General features: G+C 38.5%; 1 protein-coding gene across 6 annotated transcripts in view; it reads right to left on the reverse strand.

The window, feature by feature from the left end:
- Positions 1 to 20,822, reverse strand: part of nrxn2b (neurexin 2b) — a 687,884-nt gene that overhangs the window by 359,574 nt on the left and 307,488 nt on the right. For 5 of the 6 annotated variants that reach the window (XM_014336561.2, XM_014336563.2, XM_014336562.2 and 2 more), the window contains 2 exons: positions 10,475 to 10,498; positions 2,810 to 2,971 (listed from right to left, as the gene is read on the reverse strand). In XM_014336561.2, coding sequence (XP_014192047.1) covers positions 2,810 to 2,971; positions 10,475 to 10,498 — 186 coding nt within the window. The remainder of the gene's footprint in view (positions 1 to 2,809; positions 2,972 to 10,474; positions 10,499 to 20,822) is intronic. The other variant, XM_014336560.2, reaches the window with a different exon arrangement.

A 20,822-nucleotide genomic window follows, 5' to 3' on the forward strand; every position in this document is an offset into this window, starting at 1 on the left:
ACACACAGTTACTGTCCCTCCACACATACGACTCGGTTCTGCTTCTATGCCCCAGCTTTGTCTACTACTTCCCACCGAGGCTTCTAGACTTCTGATTGGCCAACATTTCTACACAGTTAGGAATATATCGCCACCTGTTGCTTTGGCATGTTCCTAGCAGCGTTTTCCTTCAATTCTGCGTTTACATGTGGACGGTGGACGGGATTATTTTTTTAAAACGAAAACGGAAAATCTCAGTTTTCAAAAATACCCGTGTACGTGTGGACGTAGCCCAAGCTTAAGCTTCTGGTAAGTTCACGTCTGGGTCATGTATCTTTCTGGCCTGTCACCAAACAGATGTTCAGCTATTGAGTCTGAAATGTATTACTTTAAGTCATAATTCTAAGAGTAGAGCAAACTACACTTAAATGATTTGCTTTTCTTTTTCTCACTGGGGAAAGTTTCATTCTATCTCCAGTTTTACACTGGAGATTCAATGTAGCTTGGGGCTACAGGCAAGAAGTCCAAAAGTAAATACATAAAAAAACTAACACAAGCCCCCAGATGCAAACATAGCAAGTGTACTGTGGAGTCAGATATCCAAATATCCAAAGAGTTCACGAAAGAAGGAAAGTTATTTTCTTGCTGTGCTTAACCAAACACAAACATATTACTTTAAAAAACAAAGGTGAACATGAATACCAATATCTGATGGCTACACCACTTCCCACCTGTCTGGAACTTGCTCCCTTTTCTTTGTACAATCATCTCATCATCTCTTTGTATCTCATCTCTGTCAAAAACCTTCTAGTTATCATTAAATTACCCCCCTTACGTTGTTTTCATTGTGCAGTCCAGTCAAACAGAAATACTTTCTTTGTTGCTGTCACACCTTCTCTCCCTTAGCTTTAAACAGGAGATTACACAAATTAAATGATCAAGTCTTAAAACATCTGCTCTTACTTTTCATTTCTAAAAGTTTGGTCACACTGGCTCCTTAATATCAATTTCTTTTGTTACTACTAGCTCTTACCACTATCTTTTTTAAACATTTAGACAATTTGCCTTTCTTGTGCTTTGTGTGTACACTGACTGTAAATCCAGCCTTGTCTTGATGAGACAGAGGACTGTTAAATGCCTAGGGAAGTTTAAGACCCGCAAGGGATTCTTCTGATAGCAACCCAAATAATGAAAGTGTAATTCTACAGGGATAATTAAGTTAGAGATAGGGTGATTACTGTGCGATCCATTAAAAGTGATGGCAAAAGTAATTACTTATTCAATCAGCATGGTTTTATGAGGGAATGCGATGGCACCATGTTGCGTTGCCTCTATACAAGTCATTACATTTACAAGGGCATAGCACTTTGAGCTGTGATTGGTTCTCTTGACAGCTTGTTCAGCCATGAATTAAGACCTTGGTGAAAATGAAAGTAATTTTTATCAAAGTTGAGTTGAAATAAAAATTTTAAAAGGCAACTGTCCTCTATATAGCCATCCACAAATATGAGTGGACGTGCTACAAATTGTGATCTGTCTGTGTGTTCTGCGGGGTGGTTAGAAAGAGAGAGGCTTCAAAGGGATTCAGGAAGCTGTATGTCTGACACCTCCTACTCTCACATATGGGAGTTATAACTGCCCAGACGGATGATTCTCCAGAGAAAGTGTCAGTCAACACAAATGTGTTTCTGTAAATATGTGTGATGATACCATGCAGCAAACTGTGCCATTTGTTCTCGCTTTGTCTAAAACAATAAAAAATGCTTCTAATTCCATACTGTGGTTTGTGAGCCACCACTCATTTCATTACATTTTGCTTCCGAGGAGCCAGACTTTGTAAGACTTGAAAAATAGTTCTTCAGGTTTTTTGAAGGTTTTTCACAGTTTTTCTTTGGACATTGGCTACTATTTTTAGTCCAGTCATTTTACCTAATCAAACTGTAAAAATACAAGACAAAAGAAGAACTGGCAAGTTTAAAAAACTATCAAAGTGTCTGAACGTCATGTCCAAAGCTTCATCAGCAATGGTCCTACGGAAAGCGTGACCAACCTGTTCTGAAGGAAGGGAGACAAGGAGAAAATGCTCAAGTACAGATGAACTGGCCTGAAAATTATTAGCAACAGGTCATTTTAAATTTTGGTTCAAATCACTATGAATATGCACAACGGAAGTGAAGACGGATGTACAAAAGTGTACAACAGATCTCTGCAGCCATCTGCAAAACAGATGGTGGTTCTGTCATGGTTTATTTTTACATTATACATTTCAGTCAATGGTGTGGGAGATCTCTCACAGCAAAGTACTGTTTGCCAAGCAATACTATCTGGAAAGTACCTGATACATAGAGTACAGCCCTTTGACCATTGATCATTGTCGAAATTTAGCAATGATTACACAATGGACTGGCCTTCCTAGTCACCAGAACTCAACATTATTCTGTCAAGACGTCACACATAATCTTGACAGTGAAACAAAAGGTAGCCAACACCCAAAGAAGACCTTGGAAAGAAAAGCATCTGGACTTTCCTTGAAGACGTTTCACCTCTCATCCGAGAAGCTTCTTCATTTCTAAGAGCAATTGGTGGAGAGTCACAGATTTTATGGGAATGTCCCCAAGAGGGTCACGGACCACATAATGATCCTCTACCTAATCTGGGACTCTCCACCAGTTGCTCTTAGAACTGAAGAAACTTTTCGGGTGAGAGGTGAAACAGCCTCAAGGAAACTCACCTACCTCGTACCAACCTCGTACCCTACTTCGTCAAAGAAAAATGCAAATTTCAGTTGGTTTGTTCATAAGAGTTTAAATATTAAGCACTTTACACTTACGTCTTTCAGGCAGCCCATGAAGTTGTTGCTGACTGGAGATCCAGGCAGGTCTGCAGTGTTTGGACTACCTCCAATGTAGAAGAAGTCATCAGAGCCCAACATAGTGTAATCTTCCTGGGTGTAACCAGTGGTGGTCAAAATACCATCAACTGAGATGGTCACCTGGCAAAAGCATGTCCCAAAAGAGACAGAAAGGAACAGATAGAAATAGAAATATAGAGCAGGAATAGACAGAAAAAAGAAAATAATAAGAAAGGAGGGAAATTAAGAGAAATGGGAGGAAAAACAAGGAAGAAATTGGATTAAACACAGACGCTTGATTGGGTTGTACCTTAAATTGTATCGCTCAGTTGGTGGTTTTTTTGGTGTTGGTCAGACTGAGGGCTTTCACTTTAGAGTGCAGTTGCTAAAGGTAAACCAATGGAACGACAGTGTGCCAAATGTCTCATCACTACCAGTGGTAGAATAACTAACCTGGTTTAGCAAACTCAGTGCAAAGGCCATAATCTACAGCCTCAAGAATTAACATTTCAGTCATGAACACTAAAAACAGCTATCTAAACCACACACTATGAATTTAAAGTTACATAAGTACAAGAACTTGACCTTTAAACAAGCACCATGTTTAAAATGCCAACTGGGCTTTCCCTGAGATTGGCATAGCTACGTTGTAACACTTCATTCACAGAGCTACCAGTAAAAATGACTTCCCTTTTTAATATTTAATTGCCTCCAGTTTCATATTTTGTGCAAGGCCATACATTCTTTGCTGAATTTTGATTGGTGACAGAAGCACCAGGTGGAACCCAGAATCAAACACATGGCTGCAAGCTAATGGTGTGAGATAATGTGCGAACCGAAGTGCAGAAATGATGCCTCCCATTTTTTTGACATCTCCGGGGATCTACTAAGTTTTGTATTTTTTTTTAATGAGATCTATTATACTCAAATCATTTTAAAGTTTTTTAAATACTGATTCCCCCTTCTACTGTTTTGCTATTAATAGAACATCATTAAAAGAAATACAACAGCATGTGTGGGAACCACTCCTACAGTGTAAGACTAGTCCTTAAAACATGAGGTGAGAAAGCTCTTTTCATGTTACACCTGACCTTATCCCATCTTTACAAATAATACCTGAAGAGTAAATGAAAAGACGAAATCACACACATATATATATATATACTAGTCTGAAACGTGAAAGCATCTCTCCTCCACAAATTTTCAAGGAGTCATCACAAAAACCCTTGTATTTTTACATTATACTTATTACAATGAAGCAAATTGTAGTTGTTTATGAAAAATACTCAAATCTATCATTTACTTAATTGTATTTCATCACGACTGGATTTAGTATTGGTACGACAGCGATGATCATATACAAACACCCTGCCAAATCCTGATGTTTGATTCGGGAGAGACTTTTGCAGTTAGTGACCAATTTATGGTCTAATTATCCTAAAAGAGCTGGCCTGGGCGAAAGCGAAGCACTCCAGTCTCTGATTCAACATCTGTTATTCTGCATAAACGTACAAATGCAGCACTGCTGGGAGCCACACGCACAACCATCTGGCCTTCATTACCTTTGCATACTTCAAAGTGCTGGTAGCACTACATTTCATCATTTAATCAAGGTCCAGCTTTACATTTGGGTCGGTTAATTGTCAAGTAAGATCTAGAAATGGTGCTTTCCTTTAGCATGTCCTTTAAAATATATTCAAAAGTAGTGAATTCAGTTAGCAAAAACATCAGTTATCCTCTATGAAAACATCAACTATGCCTAAATTTATTTTAAGATACAGGTCCACAACTATAGCTGTGGCAACTGTAACCAAAAAGAAACCTTAGCAACTGCACTCCAAAGATTTTATCTCCCCAGCTGAGTTCTTATCTTCTGTTTTCCTTGACATTTTTCTTTTTTTTCCCGTACTTCCCTTTGTAAGAGGGCAACTCATTTTTATGTCTGCTGTTGCTACTTGGTGAGAAAGATGAATCACATTGGCCAGATGTATCTGGCATGATGAATCTGCAGTTCACAGTGCTGGTATGTTGGGGTCATCTTTGGAGATCTTGGATAGGGATTTCAACAGGAACACTTCATTTGCCCAAAGTGACAAGCGAGACCTTACTGGCTATAGAGAAGAAATGGGTGGGAGGGGAATTGTTACTATAGGCAATGTCAAACATGTTCCTACTACTGTGGTTGAACTATATAGCCATGGTATTACCGTTTCTTCAAAAAAGTAGATTGGAAATGTCATAGGGTAGAGAAATATCCCGTAAACCTTTTAAAATAAAGGGGTTGGCAAACGTGCTGAAAAACACCAATATTGGCTATGGCTAAGCTAGGCCCATGGAAGTTTTGGGATAATATTGGGATTGTTGATGGCACATCTCAGTGAATCAGCGCACTTACTCGGATAGTGGGAAAACATCAGTGACTAGCTGCCAGACACCTATAGAGTTCCCAGCAATGTGTAAGTTCTTTCTCTTCCCCTCACTTTCATCCCAGATTGTACTCCTTAATATGTTAAAAGCTTTAAACACATGTGATTTATTTAATAAACTGTCTGAAGCAATCCTGTTATATTAGTGATTTATTGTTTGATCAGAGGTTTAACTTAAACAGCATTAAAAGCCCAGTGTAGACAATGTGTCGATATACTAAAATAAGCACATTAAAGGTTGTCTGAAAAAAAAAAAACGTTTTCTTTGAGGTAACTTTGTTATAATTCATGAGAGTTAGTGTTTCAACCAGGATACACACTCATTCCTTTGACAAAATTACAAGCCCTTGCATCACTGGCCACACAGGAAGGAAGGAAGGAAGGAAGGGCTTGATGGTATCAGAGGTTGCAAGTTGAAATATGCCGCATGCGTTCCCATTTTAATTAATGTGCTATAAATGTATTTAGACTTTTCTTTGAATAAACGCCAAGTAAAATATTCCCATTCTATGAACAGTCTCTGGTTGCTTTTTCTCTCTGCGAGTTGTTTTTGAATTCAAATTAGAATGAAAAAATTTAAATTTGGACTTTTGACTAAACAAAGTGTGCAACACTTATAAGCATGAGTACTGATCAACTTAAAAAAGTAAACTAGACTCTGTGGATTGATCAGTCTATTTTTTAGACAAGCAGCTCCTTGTGCATTCAAAGTAACTGACCAACTTTTAATTGCAATAGTGCAATTCAAATTTGTCTTTATATGCAACGTTCTCATCAATTTCAAAATTATGCTGTTGTTGGTAGCATAATGTTATTTCTTCTCCTGGGGAAAAAATAGCATCCTGGGTGCACACAGCATATGGCCTGAATATTATTTGGTGTAATTGTGTGATCACAGTTTCTTTCTTGAAACAAAGCTTAATGTGAAAATTCTAGGAAGGAAGGATGACAAATATAAAACCGCATCAGATTAATTAGCACATTTCTAGCATTCTTCGCTGTTCTTTATTGTGTGAACGTCATTCTTCCGGCCTTTCTCGTGTGCCTCCAACAAGCAGCACATACAGCACATAATACACAGACTTAACTCAAGCCCCAGCTGCAGCCTTTATTGGATTCTCGGTTTTACCCAGCTGCTCGCCAGATACCTTTTTAGCCCTGTACATACAGAAAACTAAGAAGACCTTGCTAAACTCTGCTGAACTGATTGCCCCAGGTATAAAAGACACAATGAAGATGTTTAAAGCTGAATACACTATGAAGAGATTGGCACAGCTCTAGGGTTCAAATCATAAGAAGCAATCTATTTCACCCACTCGCATGCTGCTGAACTTGATTCTTTTAAGCTATTAACCTCTGCTTTCAGCCACTCTCTCATGTCTACTTGTTCCTGATAAATCAACATCTACCAACAGACTAGTTTTTGTTTTTGTTTTGTTTTTTAAATTGGACTTTAAATGTAGTCTATTCCAAACCAGATGTGGCTTCTATGGACATTTTGAGCATAATTCTAACTAATTCTATGCTACAGTCACAATAGGGAAAACAGTATTTGTAAACTGTGGCACAATCAAAAGTATTGCCACTATGTCCAATAAACTTCCAACTTGGATGACTTTGAAATGGTTCAAAGCTGGGGACCAGAAATGCAGCCACGGTCAGCTGTCTACAAAGTGACTTTGATCAAGATGACCATAACATGGCAATTAGATGGAATCAGTCTGCTATCAGTTTGTGATTGAATAGAGCCAAGTCACCAATCTTTTGCCATGTGCATACACAGAAATTCACATTAACTACTTACATTTAAAGAAAATAAGAAAAAATGATTCAATACTCACCCACAGAATAAAAATGAAAGTGAAAAAGAACATTAGAACGTGCCTAGACGATACTGGTTACGCACACATGGAAGTCGTACGGTTTCCATATATAAGAAAAATAAATTTTCGCTTTGTATCAGTCGCCCACGATTGCTTCATGTTCTACCTAAAATTCAACAACAGTCGTTATTTTGACCATCCAATCTTCATAAGGCCCATTTGTCAGAGATTTCTTTCCTTTCAGTACCATCACTCCTTTAATACACTTATCCATGCAGGGGAACATGTTTACATAGAAATGTGTCACTTACCCTTGTTGGAACAACATCTGATTACTGTCACAGGTCTTTTAAAAAAAGGAACAATGTGTTATCTTTAGGAGTTGAAACAATATATTACACAGAAACGAATGCATTCCCACCCATGCGATGGGTTTCCATAGGTGTCTGGCAGCGAGTCAAAAGTCCTAATTGGTCGCAAGTGGAGAGAGCCCTACTTTTGAACTTCAATGTGGAGTTTTGACATGTAAACCCTGAGGTGACGAACTAACCTGAGTTAGTAAAGGCATGGGGGGAGGGTTGGGAAGCTTGGGGCGAGTGCCATTTTGCAAGAGAGAGGGGTTTTAAACTATGCGCCGAAACGAGTTAAAAGGGTTGGAGGGTGAACAAAATCGGTTAGTATTTTTGTAAGTAAGGGGAAGTCAGACACAAAAATGGTTGTTAGTACAGTTACAACAAAGGTTTTATCCAAACAGTAGATTAGTAACAATTTAGTCATAGTGAAAAAAGTATGTGAGGATTCTTTAAAAGTCCTCTGCAATTTGATTGCTCAAACCAGATCCACATTTGGACTGAATGTGTTGTTTCAAGTGACAAGGGTTTGTTTGGTTAAGAAGAAACAAAATGAATCCATACAAGCTAACAGGGTGACACACAAGCCATGCACTTAAATAAAGAAGATGACCGGAAGGATGGGCTTGGAGGAAGAATTCATTGAGACACAACACAAAAAGGTCAACTATTAAAAGAAATGTATAAAATAAACCATCTGGCAAAATGCAGCAAAATGGGCGAATTTAATCGCAGGGCATCACGACACCAGACAAATGGGAAAAGGAAAAGCAAGAGAGCTTTTAGTGTTCGGGGTTTTAGACAAGAAGGCAACATAAAAAAATGCATCAACACACGTGTACAACAAACTGACACGTGCTGGGATACAGCAGCATTTACACCCTATAAGAATGCTGATGTGAACACTTCTAGCCAATAGAATCATGCAGACATGATGCAGGAATACAGCCACTGGATACTCAGTTTGGAGGTGGAAGTTGGAGAAAATGGGACCGGAGTAAACAATCACAGATGGAATCCACGTACATGAGAGGGTTTTTTAAAGAATAGGAAAAACTGAGAGGGGAGAGAAGATGTTCAAATTCTGGTCAAAGATAGCAGGAAATAGCTTTTCACCACTGTCCACGTCCTTCATGATATTGGACACAGAAAAAACACAAAAACATCTGCTCGTGATTGCAGTTCTCATTATGCCTCTGCTACAATTTCACTACAGCTTTTCTGATGCGAGTTGAAAATTGCTTTATCACTTTTGTCAAATTTGAGCCAAGACTCAGTGAGTCACTACCAGATACAGTGGCTTTCTGCACATGACACTTTTCTTTTCCAACTCATGGGATTTGATGGATTGGCCAGATTTATTCCTTGGGGCATCAATTCTTTATTCACCAGAAAATGAAAATCTGTCTCCCCTCGTTATTTTTCCCTTTTTTTTGTTTTAGCAAGATAACGTGTGAGGTCATTATTCATTTTAGTAAGTTAATTTTGAAGTTAAAATTATATAAGAAATAAAACAAAGTATAATAAAATAAAGTAAATAAAAACAATAAGGAGAATGTGGCTAACATGTCTTATGGCCATATTGATTTTAGTAGGACAACTGATATATGTATGTATATACGTTAGCCATGATATATACATATACATATATACTCAATGCAATCTTTGTATCAAAAAACAACAACAACAAAAAGAAGATCGAAGGGGATAGGAGTCTTTTCATGCAAGGGGTGAGGGCAGTAAAGTATAAGAAATATAAGTTAGTGTTAGTGTTAATGAGGGGTCGATCGTACACAGATTTTCCCAGTCACTTCCCTTTATGTCTGCATCGATGGGCAGACAGTTTCCTTCATTGATTGGGCAAGTCCAGTGAAAGCAAGTAAGGCTGGCTCTAGCTACACACTGATGGCAGCATTACTGTTATGTACTAAGGACTAATAGGAGTTAGTAAAATAAGATCTCAGTAAGGCTTTTGTCAGGCCTTCTTTGTTTACGTATTTTTAAATATAAAGGTCTACGAGTTATTTTGCCAAACTTTCCCCACTTTGCTGGTTATTCAGTGTAAAACTGTCTGATCACCCCTGCACCTGTGTTCAGGGAACTAACTGTCCATGAAAACCTTTTATTACTTGCGCACATCGTCGTGTAAGACAGGAAGACTGTTCAGGTACAAGACTGAGAACAGCCCCAGGTTGATCATAAATCAGCCTAAGGCCACTAATGGGATCAAGCCCTCATTTGAAGCCTTCTTTACAGTGAGGGCTTTGACCGATAAATCAAGAGCTGTAAATAATCTTCATGACTCTATAAACCATAAGACGGCAAACCTAGATTACAGGGCACTCAATAACATGCCAAACGAGTCTAACTGAAATACCATAGCAAGACAGTGTCTTTAGTGGCATTTCTCTCACACTTTAAAATATTGGGAGAAAAATGATATAAAAAACAGAAAGTGAAAAATGTATTTTTACTTCCTTTCACTGGAATGGCCAGAGTAGGCTGCTTGAAAAGTCTGCTGTGTACGTTCACTTCAAGGGTTCTTCTTAAAAAAATACAAAATAAATTTTAAAAAGGGAATAGGGATTAACAAAATATAGTTTCTCATCAAAATTTCAGAATGCTAAATTGAGAAAATATCTTGCGTAATGATTCTTTATTTCTTCATACGGATAGTGTTTAAAAAGAAGAACAAATGAAAAGACAAAGAAAATAAACAACAACCAAAAAAATAAAAAACAAAAAAATAAAAACTGATATAATTCCCTATATCTTTTCTTTTGAGCAGACCTCATTGGATGAAAACATTAAGTCTTAACAGGAAAGGGAAACTGGATGGCAATAAAAAGCGGTTAACATATATAAATACAGAGAGAGGGCTAAAATAAAAACAGAAAGGTGGAGTTTTTCCAGCTACCTTGGAATTGATGGAGGATTGTAGTTTCAGTAAAGCAAACAGAATAGAAAGAGGTAACGGAAAACCCAGGGCAAACCAAAGTGTAAGACAATTAGAATGATATCTACCATATAATGCAGTTTGTTTACCATAGCGTGTCCAATGCCTGCGTGCTTCAGGAGAAAACAGGGGGAGGAGAAAGAAAAAAAATGACAAACCTTAAAAAAACTCAAAACATACCTAAGCCCCGAAAAAAGTGGGAAAGAAAAAAAAAAACGAATCGCCTTTGATAAAATCAGGCAATTTGATTGTAAAAAGAATAGTGAAAAAGAAAATATTATTTTTTATATAGCTGTAGTAGAACATCCAAATAAAGAAATAAAGAAAGCAACTGTAAGCAACTATTTCGTTTTTAAGGGTCATTTTCAAAATAAAATTCATTAAAAAATAAAAGGTATAAAAGGATAACAGTACATTTGTTAGTATGTAAGTCGCAAGTTAATTAGAGAAAACAACAGATGGTTTACATTCCGTGAATGACACAGTGTTAGTTGTTGAAATCATAAAAGGTAAGGGAAAAGAAAATTCACCCATGAAAGTAATCAAATTGGAAGAATTCTGAACCATGTTAGTAAGAGAGACAAGAGTTAGCAAATCAACTTCCACAGAGGGGATTTGGGCAGTTTTGATGGGGAGGTTTATTTTGAAAGCGGGAGGGAATGAGGGAAAAGTACATCAGTATTAGTATTCACTCTGGCAGACTAATCTGTTCAGTGGGCTTGCTGTTGGTAGGGTGTCGTTTTTGATGACTTGAAAAGGTGCAATTATCTATTATAAGCAAAATTCCCACAAGTAGTCATTTAGGGCTGCTGTGATGTATGCAGGGGAAGACAAAAAAGAAATTACTCCATTGTAAAATAAAAAAAATCTTCAATTATGGGAAAAATACAGTATAAGCATTTAGGAAAATGGAATTAATTCAGGATATACTTAAAAGAGTGAGAAAGGCTGAAGGATAGAGAGGAAGAGAAAGAAGGACAGAAAGGTTCACTGTGGTTCTGGTGTCTGCAACAACCTAAAAAAGATAGATGTTCGTTTAGTCATTTGAATCATTTCCACTGTAAAGAGGAAAGCTCGCAGTCCCTAAAAAATGAAATAGTGAGCATGGAATGACGCGTTAGTCCTTTCTGTACATTCAGTGTCCTTCTGTCTTTAAATGTCACGTCATTGATCTTATGAAAATTTTGCATTATTTGAGGCTTTAATTTCATGTTGTACATTAACAGAAAATTCAGTTTCTCACACCGTGCATAAAGCATTAAGACTCAACCATGCAAGTGGAGCAGTAACACTTCAAAAAGGTAAATGGTGTTCTGGAATTTTTCCTCCGAACAGAGTGGACATATTGCATATTGATTTTAACATTTTAACTACTGTGAAGGATCGCAGCTGACACACACACTGGTAAAAGGAGTTTCTCTCCTTAAATCCCAGTTAGGTCATCAGATTTTACACAGAGTAATTAACTTGCCAGAAGCAAAATGTCAAATTAAAAGAACTATATATTAAAAAAAAAGCTCCAAGTAATGCTGACGAGAAATTAAAAATAATGGAAATTTCAACCATCGTTTGTATGTGAGCCTTGTATCATCTACAGCAGTGCTGTAGATGATACAAGTGTGTCTGTGTGTGGGATAGATTACTGTGTATTCATGCTATCTGTGTGGGAGCTGAATGTAAGTGGTGACCATGACGAAGGTCTTTCCCATGAGGGTAACTGGCCAAACTGAAGCTTCAAGCACACCCACTCTTTGATCTGGGGTCACAATAAAGTGCTGTCACCAGTCACCCACTGTGTCTAATGACTTCTCTTAATCCATTAATTAGGCAAAGGAATATTCAGTGGTGGGTGTAAATTTGCATATAAGCACCACAATGAACTCTCTGAACACTGTCTCTGAACTTACTAAACATTATAGATATGATAGGAGGCTTTAAAAAATGGACCTGACAGAGGTTTATTTACTTGGTGACAACGACTTAAGCTTTCAAAACAGATGACCTGTGATGCAGCAAGAGAAAAGGAATTAGAACTTATTAAATGCAAAAGATAGCATTTGCCAGCTTTAAATCCCTCCCATGTACTTGATGTTTGAATGCTTAACTTATCTGTTGGAACTATCAGTTCTTTGACAGCCCTGGAATGGTTGTGAAAAGTCTGTCCTTCACAAAAATCAGATGACCTTGAAAATAATAGAAAACGGTTAAATATAGGTGGTGGAATGCTTTATGAAGAGTAGTTTTCCTGAGTAGGTCTAGGTAAAGGTTTTAAGGGGACATGTATAATAAAATTCACTTCATTATTTTGTTTGCTTTTTTTTAACATACATAAAACACTATCCACATATGTTTTTACCCCCTTGTCAGGGCGAACGTCAGCAGGGCAGCAGCTTAAAGGGAGATGCCCAGACCTTCCTCTCTCCAGCAATCACGTCTAGCTCTTCCACTAGGATGATGAGGTATTTACAAGCCATCTGAGATACAAAATCTCTCTAACATATCCTGGGTTTACCCTGAGGTTTCCTCCTGCTAACCCAGGAGGCTTTTAGGAAGCATCGTAGGTACACATTTAGCCCATTTTAACTGGACCCTACTAATATGAGAGCACTTGTTTAAAAAAAAAAACATGTTAAAAGTTTAATTAACATTTAAAGTTTAATCAATTCAAAGTGAAAAAATACATGTCTGAAATGCATTCAAAGTAAGAAAAGTAAAAGGAAGCTTTTTCAGCTTGTCAGATATTTTTGTCCAGAGCTAACTGAACGTGCGACATTAACATAATTATAAAGTAATATTAGTACACGGGAGTAAAACTGTTTTGTAGTTGTGGTTCCGTTTTCTTCACTACTCAACGATCATTTTTTTCTTAAGCGCTCTAGTAGGTTTTCTTTGTGTGCCTGTGCTGCTCTGAGCTTTACTAGTTAAACAAAAAACATACTTGGCAAGCTAACCTGCCCAGTGTTTTCATGCAGCCTTTGAATAACACATGTTAGCTTTACATTTCCAGTTTATCAGATGCCACGGAGCAGCCCTTAGCTGTTAAAATAATCTTTCTTTTCCTCTTCTGCCCCATTTTTCCAACATCTTAATCCTGAGTAGAGTTATCTCGTACTGTTTTCTCTCCCTGGGAAATACATCATGTTTAGCTAGCAGACACACTGTGTAACAAACTGCACATATTATTTCTGTGTTTGTTAAAACCTGTTGAGCTGAGAGAAACACTGCAATTGAAATTGCCATACTATGTTCCCCGCTTTATGCTCGCTCCTTTTCATTAGCGCTAGCTAGATGCTGAAATACAAGGACCTCAACTTGTAGACAAAACACAATTTTAACAGCTGAGTATAGGTCTGTAAATGATGCATACACTAAATTAGATATTTTTTGCCTCTCTTCTTTTCTTTTTTGCATACGAAAATGTTTTTTTCCTGAGGGCAGGAATGTAAATTTACCATAATGTAAAAAATTTTTTGCCCACTTCCTGATTTCTTTTCTTCTTGCATATTCGTCACACTTTGTCACACAAGGGGGAAAAACCTACCTGCCATATGCGAAAAAGTATTGTCCTCTAAACTGATTACCTGGTCGTGCCGTCCCTGCCAACAAGAACTGGAGTAAATTTGTCTCACTCTTCTTTGCAGAATTGTTTTAAATCAGGCACATTGGAGGGGTTTTAATCCAGATTTAATCAGACTAGCCTTCTTCAAGACTTGGTCACCAGTTTTCTGGTAGGTAGCATAATTCATGGTTCCACAAATCAAAGCAGGTTGCCCAGGTTCTGAAGCAGCAAAGCAGCCCCCCACCATCACACTACCACCACCACATCTTTGTGTTACTGTACCAGTAAAATGACAACTTTATCTTCACTCAGCTCTCTCTTCACCACAATAGACCCTTACAACATCCACATCACTGCAGGTGCTGCAACACCATCTGTCACTCTCACACTCCAGTCTTCCACCACCGTGAACGAAACCATGACAACAACAATGTGGCTGCAAACCACCGCTGTACGATACATAGGTCACTGCCAGTGCAAGACAGGCTCTCCACCTTTCTCTTCTTTTCCCTGTAGATCATCAACTGTGTTAAGGTTTGAAGGTGATGGTGAATTCAAAACCAGTATGAACAGCCCAGTCTCGTGAACAGATCTGTATGCGCAGGTTTTTCCTCTTGAATCTTAAAAGGGTGGTAGGTAAAACTTTAATACTGGGACAATCAGAAACTGTGGAAACAAATGGAAAAAAAATCTATATTTTAGAACTGCAATGTCCTTTTTGACACTCTCTATATACATATAAATTAAGAACAAAGAAATGACATGTGAACTTTTTTTTCAAAAAAATGTAGAAATAACATTTTTATCCACATTAACTTATTTCCTTGCAGTCATCTGCATGTGGTCCCATTCCTTGCTCCTCCCTATCACTCACAGTAGCAGTTCACAGACTTATACTCAATGCCATTAAAAGTCACAGTTAGGAACAGAACTAACACAATGGGTGTAAATGAATTGTACATTGAACATATGTGTGGTTTTCTGGGCTAAAAATTAAAACATAAATTGTGATATTTGTGACAAAAATGGTTTATAATATGCCCACTTTAGGCCAACATGGTCAACCCATGCTCAGTCATGGATTATAGATTATGACTGAGGTGGTCTGATAAAGCTTAGCATGCTGCTACAACCTTTTGGGGGTTTTTTTTGCTTTGGTTTACTCAACCATTGAGCAAAAGAAAGTCTACACCGGGATTTAGAGTGGTGATATGATTTAAAAATAATAATAAATGGAAAGCACAAAATGAATACACTACCAGACTAGAAGTCAAGCGTGAAAGTCGATGTGTAGAGGCAAAACCATTGTACAGACTTTTTACAGCAGGCTTGACAACCTTAAGTACTGCCAAACTAGCTTTCCACAGTCAAGATCAATCGTGCAGAAAATTAAACTTTTGTTCTACTTTTGCTCTCATGTGGCAGACAGAATGGTATGGCAACCAGTTGGTTTTTAGGGATCTCTGTCTTGATTTTCCCACTTTGTTGCGCGTTGAGACATTTTAGAAATGTTTGCAGCACTGCTATACGAGAAGGCTGTCGGCGCTAGTGGCAGTGGTGATGATAGCGTTACAGAAATACCTGAGCTGTTGGGATTGCCAAATATTAAAGTCGACAAGGGATTTTGGAAAACTATAATGCAAGACTATATAATGCAAATTTGACTCTCTTACAGTGTATTTCCTCATCTACCCATCCTATTAAACTTTCAAACCCAGCAGGCCTGGAGCTCCTGCTGTGACAGTCCATTGCCCTCTCTGTAATTGACCCATCTGGGAAAACAAAGACTGTGAATGCTGATATGTGCTGATGGAGCATAAATCTCCCACTCATGTAAACAACCACAGGCCCAGACAAACAACTTTGTGTTGCATCTGTCTCAAAGGGCCCCCTGAATTGACGAATCATGTACTAAATCTGATACCAAAGTACGAAAGGTCTAGAAATGAGCTTGTGTTAATATAAACATGGTACCTACTGTCTGTGCTTTGTAGCGGTGCACTTTACAGGTGAAACAGTCGACATGTCTCTGTCACTGCGTGGAGAAAACCAACAGGATGCCAGCCAGAGTTAGCCGAGATGTAAAATGATGCTTTGTTGGTTGCTGATCTTTCACACACTCATCATGCTGGCCACTACTGAACTGTGGCCACCAGCGAATAAGCTGAATAAATATTTAATGACAAAGCTCTGCAAATGATCAATGGATAGCGCCGTGGAGCCAAGATTCCCAGGCCAGATAGATTTATCACTGTAACTGAGAAAGTTCTAAGACTGATGACCGTTCTCGCACAAATTTCCAATTCAAGCCTTTCAAAATACTGAATAACAACAATATTGCAATGGTCGGAATAGGTGCTGTTTGTCTTAGAATTTGAAGCCTGAATTAGTGGCTAGTGACACATGGATTTTTTTTGGGGGGGTGCAGCCATGACTGTGAGCATGCATACACCTTTGTGCCCAGTTGGCTGTTTGTGCGCGTGTGGTGTATCGGGCTGTCGTCACTAACACAGACACTGCAGGTGACCCTGTCATACGGTGTGCAGCTGGGCTTCGATACAAAATAGCTCTTTCAGGTACATTTGGTTCTGCATTCATTCCAATCATGTGGCATTCAGTCAAGTCTCCATCTCTCCAAGTCTGGCTCCAAGTAATGGAAACTGGCAGACAGGCTTCAGGTGCAAATATAAATGTCACTCCAATTACAGCAGAGAGAAGTCTGCAAACAAACAGCAGGAGGGTGTGTGCTTCTGCATAGCTATGTGGGTGTAGGAAAGTATAAGTGCGTGAAAATTGCAGCAGAGCAACACAGACATGGTGTAAATGGTCATAATTCTCTCTTTTCCCATCTCTGTCTTTCTTCTTTCTTTTCAGATCACATTCTCATCAAAAGAGGCAAAGTTCAAGGTCAATCCACAAGTGTGATGGCTGAGAATTTAAAATCTTCCAGTTTCAAAATCACATGTTTTTTAAAGATGTACTTTACAATGTTTCTTCGAACATCCATTCCATAAAACAAAAACACTAATTGAAGTTTCATTGGAATATTCTGAGGATGCTTTTCTTCTCCAAGTTTGTGCCACAGTTGTCGCCAGGCACAGTTCTCGAAATGCCACTCAGTCTAAGAAAATGCTCACATTCTTTTTTTTTTAGACAGATGGCTCAACTAACTAAACAAAGCATTGCAATTTAAGAATTTATAATAAAAGATGAAATGAATAGTTTACATTTATTTCTCCCTCTAACTCTTAAAATGCGTTTTGATCCAGTTTGTGAGCGCGCTGCTATAGCAGCTGAACATGAATATGCATGTTTTAGAGAGAGTAGCTCAAGCTGTTCATAATTGTTTATATTTCGTATGCACTTCTGAGCACCCTTCATAAGAATAAAATGTTGCAGCTAGGCGGGAGAGAACCGAGCGCATAATGAAATGAGAAAAGGGACTTTCGAGAATGAAACTGAACGGAGAAAAAACAAATTGCAACAAAGGACATCAGCTGTAAAGGTGTGAGGCTCTGCTGTTTGTCCCTGAGGATTCAAGTGAAAGGGTGTCATTTCAGAGTGAGGATTCTGCACAAATACTGAATTATAAAAAGTAGCATGGTGTTGACAACCTGGACACAAGGCGTAATAAAGACGCCAGTTTCTTCACCAATAACTGTACGACAGACTGTGACAGGATTAGACTGTATGTTATTAAAAGCTGACAGCTAAATCCAGAGCAGATAAAATCTAATTAAAATTCAGTTCAATTGTATTTTATGTACGTAGTGCCAAATCACAGCAACACATTTTACAATGTAAGCTAAAGACTACAGAGGAAACCCCAACAATCAATGACCCTCTGTGAGCGAGCATTTGGTGACAGTGGGAAGGAAAAACTTCCATTAATGGGAAGTTTAATTGCATTAAAACAATGCATTGTCCTAATATGGATGCATTTGAATGCTCACATCTCAGTTTTCCATACAGACCCATTTTGTGTCATTCAAATATGTTCACTACCAGTGTTTTATTGTTTCCTACAAGCCCCTCTCTCCTATTTCACTTCCTTTGTTCATGACTTATCCTGTGTTTCACCATAATCTCTGTTTCAATCTCTTACCTGTTTCTGTCTCACCAGTGTTTTATTACCTGTTTCCACCTGTTTGAATGTGCTAATGGTGCATAGATCTGTTTTCTGATTATAGGTCTCCGAGGCAGAGGGATGAATAAACATTAAAGTGCTGGAGCAGGTAGTGACAAATGAGGCTGATGACTGAGAGTGTGTGGAAATGCAGGCTCATATGCTAATGCAGTGGAGATGTGATGCAAATGAGTTTTCTTCCCCTCTGAAATGCACTAACCCCCCCCCCTCATTGGTATCAAACAGCTGAGCTGATGTTTTAACATGAAGTGCTTGTCATTTAGGAAATGCATAGATAGGACCTGTGCTTGAGGTGTCAACCAGCATAGGGAAAGCGACACAGTAGAGAAAAAAAGAAGTAACAACGATATTTTTAAAAAAAAAAAAAAAACCTAAATGCACATCCTCCTACATGCACATGATGACGGTACCCCCATATCTTCTCAGCATGGCTGGAACACATTAGGAATACTTAAAATGTCATTGGCAGAAAATGGAGAGCGGATTACAGGGGTGTTAGTGTGCCATTTTGTACATCAAACAAATCCACTACCCATGCTTGTCTTGAAAAGCAATTTCTATCATCACCATAAAAGTGCGTGCTGTGTGTGTTGGCATAGACGAACACTCTAAATAGCATTTTTGATTTAGCTAGAAGAGCTTCGATGATTCATTTTGCTAAAATATGTTGACATTATTGAGATAGCTGGCAATAGCATGGACGCCCAGAGTTCCAGTTGCATCAGGAACCAATCAGAAACCTGTCAATCATTAAGTTAATTGGCTACTGTCATGCAACATTTTCTTTTTTCTTATTGCACTTACACACACGGGATGAAGGCATTATGTTTCCCAAACCTTTCAACCACTTGTTTATCAATAATATCACAGCATTTAATGGCAGGACTAAGCTGAAGGAAAGGGGTTAATGCAGGACTGCAGCCAGGGATGATTCACTACCCAACAGCATGGCAGACACCGTTGCTAAGTGACAAATTGCTGGAAAGAATGGAACCGAGAGATAGAGTGAAAATGAGAGAGAGAGGGTGGGCAAGATGAGCAGGAGAGAAATTGATTGGCCCTCTCTTAGGAATTCTGGCTGAGGAAGGTTGGATGAGAGGGGAGGGTGGATGAGGGCTGGACGGATGGAGGATGAAGAAAAGGGAAGATTATTGCAGGTGATCATGCCTTACAGAAAAGGCTAAAAAACACTCTTAACAAGCCTGAGACAGATATACAAAGAGCAGGTAATGGGGGGAGTGTACTAGCATCTAGATTTGATTAAAGGAAGAGGGACAGCATTTTGACCTCTCTTTCTAGAGTATATATATATATATATATACTGTAATGTCACAGTAACATGCATTACATTTAAATGAGTGCATGGCTTTGGTATGCTACAGTACATTTAGCAATACCACATTTCAGAAGAAGTAATGCTTTCAACACAAAAAACAATGACAAAGAAGCTTTGGGATTTTCAGTCATTTTGAGCAATTCAACTGCGACTGTTTCTTTTGGAATTTAAAACCTTTCTTAGGTAGAGTGAAAGGATGTGTGTAAACATAATGTGAGCTGTGCGCATAATGTGAACGCATGCAGCTAGCACCGGTGTCTATCCGTTACGGAGGACTTGCATGCAAAATTGCCGAAGTTCAGGGTTTCATGGGGTTTGTCTGTGCACGTGTTTGTTTGTGGCACTAGTGAGTACTGTGTTTTGATCCTCCTGCATCTAGGTACACTCCTTCCCCCTGTGGAGCGTGGCTATCTCCAGTATATTATCAGAATTGTGGTAAAAAGGCTCAGAGAGGCTGCATTTAGCAGCGAGCCTGTTTGTACCTTCCATACTATGGCAGTGTATTCTCTCTTTCTGCTGGAAAGACAATGCTAAGTTTTCCTTGATTTGTGCCTTATTTGAGGTTACTTAATTGTTTCTTTGTTTCTGGTAAGAACCCAAAGGGTTTGCTGCTGCACACTAGCATAGTGGCTTTGGGGCTACATTTTGTAACTAAATCCCCTTGAAAAATAATTATAATTGCATTTTCTCTCATTTGATAATAGCTGTGATTCCATTGTTTCTAAGCTAACTATAACTTTTTTTTAAATTCAAAGATAGCACTTCATATAGCACTTTTTTTTTAAAAAGGAAAGAAATCTGCCCAGTCGTTTCATTGCATTCTGAAGGATGTGAAGCAGTGCACAACGCCTGCTGTACTGTATGTGTGAAAGATTAGAATTCAACATGACCTTTGCTTAACTCGACCCTCGTACAGATCAAAGCCCTTCAGCTCAAGATGAACTCTGGGTCAGCCGTTGAACATCAGACCTATACACTAAGCACTAGAACATAAAACATTGTTTGATCCCTTCATTAATTCTATAGCTGCTTTGTTGCAGTTATATGGTGAGGTGCACGGATGGGAAACTTGAACATCAAGGCTGACGGAAAGGGAGAGTCATATTCTGTCCTAGCTAAAGAGAATAGGACAGATGATGTCGAAGGTGAGAGAGGAAAAGGGAGGAAAGGGTGACAGTGACACAAGAAGGAAAATGGGATAGCAAAAAAAACTAGATATTGAGTTCAAAGGTCTCCCGCTCTCTCTAGGCGCTGGATAAGATACAGACCCAGTTCTGGGACTCAATGGATGTTGAATCTTTTGATTGTAAAGTCACATTGGGGAATTAAAAGAACGCTTTCCTCTGTTCTTGCGTTTGTACTACAGAACAAACCACTGTCTCCCCCTCTTGTGCC

Source organism: Haplochromis burtoni, unplaced genomic scaffold (assembly GCF_018398535.1).
Source record: "Haplochromis burtoni strain Fernald_Lab_line unplaced genomic scaffold, NCSU_Asbu1 Contig_143, whole genome shotgun sequence".
Lineage (NCBI taxonomy): Eukaryota > Metazoa > Chordata > Actinopteri > Cichliformes > Cichlidae > Haplochromis > Haplochromis burtoni.